Source organism: Kalmanozyma brasiliensis, assembly GCF_000497045.1.
Source record: "Kalmanozyma brasiliensis GHG001 unplaced genomic scaffold PSEUBRA_SCAF9, whole genome shotgun sequence".
NCBI lineage: Eukaryota > Fungi > Basidiomycota > Ustilaginomycetes > Ustilaginales > Kalmanozyma > Kalmanozyma brasiliensis.
In genome coordinates, this window is record NW_015961992.1 from 475,816 (window position 1) to 486,311 (window position 10,496).

The 10,496-nt window shown below is 57.4% G+C and overlaps 2 protein-coding genes across 2 annotated transcripts; one reads left to right on the forward strand and one right to left on the reverse strand.

The window, feature by feature from the left end:
• Positions 1–3,369: 3,369 nt before the first annotated feature.
• On the forward strand, positions 3,370–7,335 carry PSEUBRA_006385 (Organic solute transporter Ost-alpha; the record flags this gene model as incomplete). Its single annotated transcript, XM_059465772.1, has 1 exon — positions 3,370–7,335. One exon carries the CDS (start codon positions 3,370–3,372, stop codon positions 7,333–7,335), a length of 3,966 nt encoding a protein of 1,321 aa, XP_059320301.1.
• Positions 7,336–7,718: 383 nt separating this feature from the next.
• PSEUBRA_006386 (WD40 repeat) lies at positions 7,719–10,364 on the reverse strand (the record flags this gene model as incomplete). The annotated part of the gene is made up of 1 exon (XM_059465773.1): positions 7,719–10,364. The coding sequence occupies one exon, from the start codon at positions 10,362–10,364 to the stop codon at positions 7,719–7,721; it is 2,646 nt and encodes an 881-aa protein (XP_059320302.1).
• Between the last annotated feature and the right edge of the window lie 132 nt (positions 10,365–10,496).

A 10,496-nucleotide genomic window follows, 5' to 3' on the forward strand; every position in this document is an offset into this window, starting at 1 on the left:
CTGTCAACCGCTTGTCAAGCCCAATAAAAATTCAATTTGGGGGTCGAGCAACGTGGGAGAAAGGATTGAAACTCATTTCTTTTCTGTCTCTCGCCTGTGAAGAGCTGCCAATCATGTGCGAGCCTCGTACAAAGCCTAGGTCCGTGCCAAGATGCCCTTGCACCGTTCGATAGCGTTGGAACGTCGTCAGAGCGCCATGCAGAGCCACTTTGCCGTCCAGTGGAGCGACGCGCGAAGATCCAACATGACAAGAGAGCTGACTTGAGCGCAATGCAAGTCGAACCTCAGAACAGTCGACGTTGATTTTGACTGCCCATGTGTGAGTATCAGAGCGGTCAACGAGCCCTGATGGCCGACGTGAGCCGACACCCGCAGACAAATACGCAGGCACGACCTCAAGCGAAGAGGCATCAGCGATCCATCTCGCGTCGCGGGAAGGGATACAGTAGGCTGCAGAGGTACAGAGTAGGTACAAGGCGCGCACCTTGGCGGTGAACTGCCCAAACCCACACCTGAGACATTCGCCGAAACCTCGACCCTGTCTTCGCCGCGGTCTGAACCCTGTTCCGCAAGCCTCTTTGTGAGCCTTCGGAACTCGTCCGTTTCCCGCGCCGTCGTATGAACCAGGCCGACGACTCGACTCCTCGTCGCGGTCACAGCTTGATGAGTTTCCCCCGGTCAGAGTGGGCCTCGAGACCTCGAAAGGGGCCCTATCGAGACGTCACTCAAGCTGGGCAGCCGACTGTTGAGCGGGACAGAACAACACTTGGACTCGCTTGGCGATTGGTCTGTTTGCTCGCGAGTGGCAAGCGCAAGCGAGACCTTGATGCGACGCTTTGCTCCTCCTGCATGACAGTTCATTTCGACGGAGACGGGGGGAAGAGGGGCTCGATTGTGTCTCTTTTGACGCGCATCTTTTGCAGCTCCGAGCTGGGAAAATCCTTGAGAAGAAAAAGGTTTGGACGAGACCAACAGCCACTGCCCTGGTGCCTGCCACTTTTAGGTTTCGCTTAGAGGCAAGCATCAAAGGCGTACGCGTCGAGATGATTTCCAGGGTGGCTCGCGTTACACAGGCCAGTCGGGCAGCAGCTTTGCCATCTCCGCCATGAACGTCCCCGCGGCTGCCTTCTTTGCCCATCAGGCGTTGACGTCCAGCAACGCCAACAACGGATGACAACCAAAAAAGGTGGCGTGCCGCTTTACCTCTGCACAAATGAATCGGTGGCGTGTCAGGTCCATCGGGGTCAACGGGCTGCAGCTGCCATCTCTGAGCGTAGATGGCGTAGCAGAGGCGCTCTGCCATTGAACAGGATCCGTCCATGCAGTCGCCGGCGTCGCGCATATACCAAGTCAGAGCGTGAGAATCACCGTCGCGTTGCATGCAAGCGCGAAACATATACCCAATTCAAACTTTATCCTCTCCAGACTCGGACGACTTGTCAGGCGGTGAAACATGCGGCTGGCACGCACATGGGGAAGCTGACACTACAAAGTGAACTAGCCTCCAACGACTTGTTCAGAAGAGCAATTCGCTGCAGCTCAGTGTAGAGGCAAGCAAGCTGCATCCCGTTCCACTCGCCAAAGCACCTTTCGATGGTCTTTTGCGCTTTCATTTTGAGTCTCCGCTTTTTTGACGGCTCGGCTCGGCTCCCAAGCGCCGTCTGAAGGACCCGCACGTTCATGGGCGGTACCTGAAAAGTCATGGCATGGCAGACTCTGCATGGGCAATGGCCTTGCGGAGTTTGCGTGCCCATCAGCACGCAAGATCGTCGATCACGGGACAGTCATCCAGCTCAGAATTCCGTCGGGACCAGCAGCACCGAGTGAGGCAAATGCGGCGTAAAGGACGGTCGCTTTGTTCCATCAAAGGGAGAGTCATTGTTGGCTCCACCAAGGGACGCCCAAGGCGTTGTCGTCCAGGCGCGTTGGTGGTACACATGTTCGCCGAGGCGGTCGGGGCGTATTCGTGGCTCAAAGGAAGGAAACGGAATGCTTCTATTGCCGCCATTCGGGACCCAGATGGCGCTCAGTAGAAGTTGTGTTGGGCGTACGTTGCCTCCGCTTCCCATGGCTTCGATGCGTCGCTGATCGCGCCCCGAAAATTCGTTTGTATCGCTCGATCGTCACCATGCTTGCTTGATGCGGAAGAGGATGGTGAACGTTGAATCCAACGAAGTCGGAACACCGACAAGGCCGTCGAGGCAATCGATGTGATGATCCCGATGAGCCTTAAATTTTCTATGTTTGTTACATCGCGAGAAAATGGTTCTTCTGTTACATCGCACGACTTGTCCATTTTTCCTCAATTTTCACACCGACTGGAGCCCCTGTCCGAATTTGTATTTCCAACTCTATTCCTCGACAGCTGTCAAGAGCTTGAAGCTTTGAATTTGGCTCGCGTTCACCACCAGGGGCACAATAGAAAAAGTGTTGGTTGGACCCTGACTCCTGCAGATGTAGAATCCACTTTGATCAAGCGAGCCCTTTCACTCTCCGCTATCGAAGCGACGCTATTCATTGTTCAGCATTGGGCTCTGCCTGCTATCGTGAGCTTCATCTAGAGAAGCAGTGACAGCAGCATGGCTGTCATGGTGAGGATAGGTGAGAAGAGGTGATCGCCGGATCAACTGCGATTCGATAGGAGGTGGGTGGATGCACCTGCAAGATCAACAGAAGGGTCCGAGGGTCGTACGCCATTGTTCAATGATGCATCATGAGGGTTTAGGAGTCGACGTATGTTACTCTAGAACACACTTGAGGCGCATTGCTGCCCCACGCAAGCTGCAGCAGACTGTCCGCAACGAACCCGCCTGCGGTGCCAGCCGCCTAAATCTTTCACCTTTCTTCATCACCTCGCACTCTCCTTCCGGTCCTCTTGGCATTGACGCTTGCTCTGGGTTCCAGATTGATAGCACCATTCCTGATTTCTATACCTAGCTACTCTGACGACCCATCGTCCTTGACTCTCCCGAGATCACAGTCACAATCACAAACACGACCACAGTCACGCTCGCACGATCTCACGCCCGCGCTGTCACGATCACCAGAATTTCACCTTCGGCGCCAGTCACACCCTACCTCATCACGATTTCGCACCCAACTTCGCTCGCCCCACGATTGTCTGCGATCGACTCGGACGGCTTTCTTCCTGCCCTCATCATCCCGCCATCATGTCTGAGCACATATACCTGGACTGCTCGTGAATCATCATCGGACGACATCTCCGGCCACCGGAACGTGCTCATCAGCTCGGACAGCCGGCCTTTCGTCGTCTACCGAAACCAACACCCACCCTTTTCCCCTCCTCATCTTTTGCTACAGCAGCGGCTCGCCTGAGCTGCAAGCTGTAGCCTTCTCAGCTCGCCCACCATGGTCAACATGACCTGTCCCACCATCCCGGACAAGCCCACCGACCCCAAATCCTTCTTTCAGAACGGCGAGATCGACTTCAAGGCGCACGATGTTGGCTGGATCGTTTGCGGCTTCATGACCCTCGTCGCCACCATCTCGTCGATCTGGCTCATATGGAAGCATCTCACCTACTACACATGCCCTCAACAACAACGGCACATCGTCCGTCTTCTCGTCATGGTGCCCGTCTACTCCATCGTCTCGTTCCTCTCCTACCTCTTCTACAAAGAAGCCCTCTACTACCAGACCATTCGCGACTGCTACGAAGCTGTCCTCGTCACCTCCTTCTTCTATCTCATCCTCGCCTACACTGGCGACACTCGCGCAGAGCAGCACGCCGTGTTCCGCAACATCGAGCTCGAGGACCGATTTTGGGTCTGGCCGCTGGGCTCGTGGAAGTACAAGCCCGAAGGTCTCCATTTCCTTTGGCTCATGAAGATCTGCGTCTTGCAGTACGCCATCATCCGACCCCTCTGCACCTTTATCGCCGTTGGCACCGAGTACTTTGGCTACTACTGTCTCCACAGCTGGATGCCCTGGTTTACGCACGTCTGGTGTGCTTTCTTCATCAGTGTCTCGGTCACCGTCGCCATGTACTGCCTCATCCAGCTCTACATGCCCATCCGCAAGCTCGTCGATCCGTACAAGCCCATCCTCAAGTTCCTCGCCGTCAAAACCATCGTTTTTCTTACCTTTTGGCAGGACACGATGCTCTCCTTCCTCGTGAGCTTCAACGTCATCAAGGAGACCGAGTATTTCACGGCTGAGCAGATCCAGGCCGGCATCAATGCCCTGCTCAGCTGCTTCGAGATGCTTATCATCGGCTTTGTTCACATCAAGGCGTTCAGCTATCTGCCCTATCAACCCGAGGATCCTTCGCGTACGACGAGGCGCGGGCGGGCACTGCTCGATTCGCTCGATTACCGCGACTGGTTCTTTGAGATGAAGGAGAGCTCTCGGTACATGGCTGCCCGCTCCAAGGGCAGAGAGTACACGCTCGCAGAGGGCCTGCGCGCCAAGCGACATCAGCATCTGCTCAAGGCCCTCGGCAAGGAGCGGACCGCCAACCTCGAAACCGAGATCGACATGGAGAAAGCCGCCTTGCCGACGTTTTGGAAGAACAAGGATCATGCTCGGGGAGGAGGTCAGTCGCGCACCAACACCGACTCAGCGCTGGGAAGCAGCAAACTCGCCTTCTCCCACTCTGTCGACACGTACACATCGCTACCTCGTCCATCTGGCAGATCGGACATTCGATCGGTGAGCAACTTGCAGATGAATGCGTCGGGAGACTCGCACGCAGAGAGGACCGCCGAGCTGCAAAGGCTTGTTGCAGAGCTTGATCTGCAGGTGGTCGACCAGTCGATCGTTGGCGCTGAGGATCACGATTATGGCTACGACGACAGCAGGTATGAGCGCGCCGGACTGATGCACCAGCACAAGGACCTCAGAAGCACCAAGAATCTCGAGTCACCCTCCAAGGACGACTACCCAGAGAGCATCCAATACCACACTGCGACGATTCAGCTCGCCAACGTGCCCTCCCTCACGTACGACCACGAGACACCAACGATTGCGAAGAGGGAACACGAGTACAGCGTCGTTGCTGTGGATGAGGAGGTAGCACATGCACGACAGCCATCGACGACGGTACCTGGCGTCGGTGCTGGTGGCATCGCGTCCTGGCTGGGGTGGAGCAATGCCGTCAGCGGAGACGGGCACCCTCAGCAGCAATCAGCAACGGTCAAATCAACTATCGGCGCTGGCGACTACCTAAGCCCAGGCAACGCTTACGGCGCCGATGCTGTCCCTCGCTCTCTCGATGTCGATGACGCAGGGACCGGGTGGTGGCGCAACTACTGGGACCGCATGTCCTATCTCGGTAGCCGTGAGCCTTCTGCGCTTGGTCATGGTGACGACGACGAGAAGGAGCCATTCGACGCAGCGCCTCCTGCTGTGATGCGAGAGGTCAGGGCGGGATCATGGGGCACCCAGACACCTCCTCGTGAGCAGCCCGCAGCTCCTAGCGACCCCTCTCGCTCGCAAACAGCGCTCCCGGTACTCAAGCTGCAGACGGACGCTCCACGCATCGCTCACAGCGGAGGCGGAAGCGTCGACAGCACCAACTCGTTCAGCCCGCACGACAAGTCACCGTTGACACGCTTCATCCAGACATCGCGCGACTCGTTCAGCTCGCTCACCCGCGACGAGGTTCGTGAGTCGCTGCTCGCTTCGTCGACGTCTCAACCGCTGCCGACATCTTCGGTCCTCGTTCCTAGGAGAGAGGGCTCGCAGCCGGTGGGTGATGGAACAGCACCGCTCTCAGTGCGAAAGGACAGAGGTGTCTCCGGGAGCAATCCGGCAAGACGTTCCGTAGAAGCGCCCATTCGACCGCCACGCACACCACGCACCTCGTCGCTTGCTGCATCTGCGAGACGGGCTAGCACTGGAAACACCGCTTCGAGTCGTCCTGTTACGATAGAAGCGCCGCCTCCGCTGCCTTCATCGTCGGCCCAGATTCTGTCCAACATTGCCTCGACCGCGAAGCATCCGATCGTGTTTGCAGATGCGCTTGTCGCGCAGCCGGTGGCCGAGCCGAACGACCTCAGCGCAGTCGAAGCGGCGCCAGCAAAGGTCCTGCCGCCGGCAGTCGGTCCAAAGGGTAAGATGTTCAACCTCGTGCTGCCATCACCACTGTCACCTGCCCGCTTCCCTTACGGCAAGGAAGGAGACGTACCTCAGCCCATTCCGGCCGCTTCCTCGGCTCCTACCAAGTCGGTTGACTCCGCAAACGCGCGCAACAGCGCCCCGTCGAACGATGCTCGACCTCAGCATCGAGGTCAGCCCAGTCAGAGCGCTGATGCGGGCGACGGCTCGCTGCGATGGGCCAACCAGAGCAAGCCCACCAAGCATCCGGCCGAGGCTTCTTCCGGCAGCACGACAGCCAAGGTCCCGAGCGGCAAGAACATTATTACTGTCGGAGGCATGTCCCTGGTGCAAGCCAAAGCAGCTCAGGCAGCACAGGAGAAGGCGGAGGCTGAAACTCAGGCGCAAGCTCGAAGCAATGACACACAGCAGCAGCGCGAGCAGCAGCAGCGATTGGACGGACCAGCGCCAAAATCGATCCTGAGAGAAGGAAAGCTGGACATCCCCGCACCTTCCAAGCTTGCCTCGGTCGCTATGCCTGGTGATGGGCCGTACGTCGCTGCTGGGCGGCACACCGTCGACCAGCCCACAGTACGCAGTCCGCCAATGCCAGAGCGACGTCGTGTAATCGGCCCACCAGCAAGCGCGATCACCACCCAAACTCGGTCGACAATGTCGACGTCGTTCGAGGTGGGCAACATCGTGCCTCGCGAGGCTGTCGTGCGCGCGTCGTTGCCGGCGAATGTGCCGTTGAGCGACTACTACGGGTCGGTCCGCCGCGGGTTCGCTCCGCCTCCGCCTCAGATGGGTGCTGGATCAGTTCGCGGCGTACCTGTGCAGAGACACTCGTTTGCGCCAATGACGAGCGGGCCAAGACCTGCGATGCTGCCTCCTCACCCGAGTCAAGGATACGTGCCGATGCCGCAGCGGGGCAGTCAGACGTACGACGTGCCGCCACAAGGGAGACGTTCGCAGCAGCAGCAATATCGACCTCCACCACCACCGCAGTTCAGCGCACAGTTGGAGCAGCAGCGAGCTCAAGCCCACAGCCAGCCTCAGTACGCACAACCACCTCCAAGAGGATACCCTGCACCGGCGCCATCTGGATACCCACACCCGCAGCCACCTCACTCGCAGTACCCACGCGACACGCGAGCTGCACCATACCCACAACAGCAATACCCACAGCAGCAATACCCGCAACGGCCGCAGCACCTTCAAGGACCGCAACCAGGCCAACGACCATCTCAGTTCCAGTTCGAGTACTATCGAGACTGATTTCAGCCTTGACGACCATGTAATGACACCAATGCAATGATACTGTACGACCCTATTCGTTCTTACTTTTGGCATTCTGTGGAGTATCCAGCTGAAGGAGAGCACGACACTGTGCCACGATGAGACATGACATTAACAAGCAACAGGCTGAGAGTTGGTTTCGGCAGAGAGCGAATCTTTGAGGAGCAAGTCCTGGAGTTGGTTCGAACTGTAGAAACTGCTTTGGATGTGGTACGTTGGGTGTTGGGTACGTTAGGGTTGGGGGTGGCTTTCAGATGTATACCGCATCCCTTCATGAGTTGCCGCATCCCATCGGGACACTCGCACACAACAACACGTAGGAATGGCTTCGAGAGTGTTTCGAGTCGACTTTTCATTGCTGATCAGCGCCAAGGTTGCCCATCGACCGCTTCTGTGACTTTTGGGATCTTGCGAAACTCGGCAGTCAAGTGCGTCTTTTCGTCCTGATTGAGCAGATCGTCAAACAGTCGCATGCGCTTCTGCTCCCGGTCCGAGTAGCGCATCGCTCTGACCATCGCCCACATCTCGCCATGACGCGAGTCTTTAAATTCGTCTTCGGGCTGGAAAGCGTGGCGAAGATCGTCGTCCAATCGCTCTTGGTATTCGTAGTCGAGAAGGTCCGGGTCGCCATAACCGTCGTTTTGGTAGCGGAAATCCGTCCAGTCGATGTCGGAATCGTCTTCAAGGTCGTCGTCGTCGTCGTCATCCAGATTCTCGTTGTCGTCCGTGCTATGGGAGCCTTCAGAGGTGACGTCCGTGTTGGCACCTTCGCCAGCGTCGGAGACGGAAGCAACGGTCGGCGCCGAGGAAGGCGGTGACGAAGAGTCGGCCGACACAACGCCAGGGGACAAGTGAGAAAGCGAGTAGGTCCCGATGTGCCGGTCGTATTGGTAGTCGAGCGTGCTGGCGGTGCTGAAGAGAGGATCCGTACGCATGTTGGCAAGGAAGTCTTCGACTGTGCCCGAAGGCTGCTCCTCGCGGTTGCTCTGTTCGGCAGCTCTCGTTGCTTGACCTGAGTCGCTTGCATCGCGCTCTGCTTCTCGAAGGTCATCTCGCAGGCTGTGCTGAGGGTCATCGCTGCTATCTTCATGCCCTATCGGTTCCTCGTTTTCGGCCAGAGAAGATCCCGATCCTTCCTCTTCATCGTCCTCGTCCTCGTCTTCGTCGCCGCTCTCGTTCGAGGAGAGTTCCGAGTCCGAGTTCCTGTAGAACTTGAGCTTGGGTTGGAGCAGCATACGCGGTCGAGTTCCGCCAACTCTGACGTCGCCATCCGAGTCAAAGGTGTGCTCCGTGTACAGATCTTTCGCATGCAGAGGCGCAGCCGAATGGATCCCGATGTCCGAGGTGATGCCACTCGTAAAAACCAACGGCATGGTGGGATGGATCAGTGCCGTGTTGAGGATGCTGCGTCCACCGCAGAGTACGTAGGCCTGTTGCTGGATTCTAGCGGGACGAACGATGCTATTGCCTCGTTGAAGGCTGCCCGCGCAATACGCTACTTCCGATTCACGATCAATCTGGTCTTCGGTGATGCTGTCCGTGTCGCTGTCCATATCGTCGCTCGCTTCTTTTGGCTGCGAAGCTTGTCGCTGAGATCTCGGTGCTGCTTCCCGATGCAGCTGAGAGGTCGAGTGCAACCAAGCCTCGCGGGTGATGAACTCGCGTTGACGCTCGAGCACAGCTCTATCTGGAATCTCGAAGATGTACGCGCGGAAATCGTCGCTTCCAATCGCATAGTGCAGCCTGCCTGTGTGCGATTCCAAGCCAAAGGAGCCGTGCTTGATGGTACAGCACGAGGAGAGCTTCTTGGGAGCAGCGGGAGATCCAGCTGGTAAACCCAGCCATTGGCAATAGCCATCGTCGATCCTCTCCTCAACAACAGTGCTTTGGAGCGTCGCCAGAGGGTCCGGATCATTGACCGCGTAGATCGTCGGATGGTACCGCGAAATGCTCGAGGCCAGGAATCGGCCTTGCGGGTCGAAGCAGAGACTGTTGGTCTCCGCAGCAGCACCAACCAATCCCCTTGTCGAGGAGTTCTGCAGCAGATTCGTGTGAAAGTTGAGCACCGCATCCTTGCTTGTGAGGGGTCGATTCGTGTCGCCCGAGAAGCACTGTCGGACATCGTACAGCCGTGTGCTGCCGGTGAGACGGCCACAGGTTGCTGCTGCGAAGGTGTTGCCGTCGGAAGCGCTCGGATTCCATTTTACGGAAGAGAATCCAGCGGCGATGTCGGAACGAGCCGCGCCAACGCTATCATGGGGCAAACGAATGTCCAAAAGCTTGAGAGTACCACTGTCGTCGCAGCTCAGCAGCAGATATGGGTTTGTGGGATGGGCCGAGAGCTCAGGTACACTGTCGTCATGACCACCTATCGACCCGAAGAGGGACCGCATTTGAGGCTCTGTTGGTGCCGCACCGCGTGTTGGCATCTGAGAGTGCTCTACGTCGTATACTAAGACTTGACTATCGTTTCCCGTACTGAACAGATACCTGTTCTCGGCAGACCAGTCGATGGAGAAGATGTTGGACTCATGGCCATTGAGGATCGCGATCGGTACCTTTTGGGCGCCATCTCGCAGGTCTACGAAGAGGTCGTTGATGTGGATCTCCTTTCCGTCGCCTCCACTGGCTAGATAGCGACCTTGGCCTCTGGAAATGGCAAGGGCATTGACGCACGACTTGTGACCGCCAAAGGAACTTCTGTAGCGGAACTGCGATTCTTGCATGAGACAGCGGTATGTCGAGTAACGCTTGCCCATCGATGAGCCGATCGAGTAGCATCTCACTGGGGCGTCGATGGACAAAGATGATTCCGGCGCGCATTCGTAATCGATCACATCCCCGATGAGGTCTGCGACAGCTACGCCTTCCTGCCATAGGTTGACGATGTCGTTGCTATGCCCCTTTGCTGTGAGATGGCTCCTGCGCTTCGTGGACGGTCCGCTGAGCAGCTGATCCGCCTCAGCGGTAGCTTGGCCGCTTTTTGATCGCTTGCGTGTTGTGACCATGGCAACGACGGCCCATGGCAGTGATGCTTTGAGCCCTGTGAGGTGGTCAGAAGCTGCAAAGGGCCGTTTCCTTCTGAGAAGAGTCAGCGTCAGTCAGGGTCCAGCTGCGCTCCGTCTTGGAGGCTCAGATCC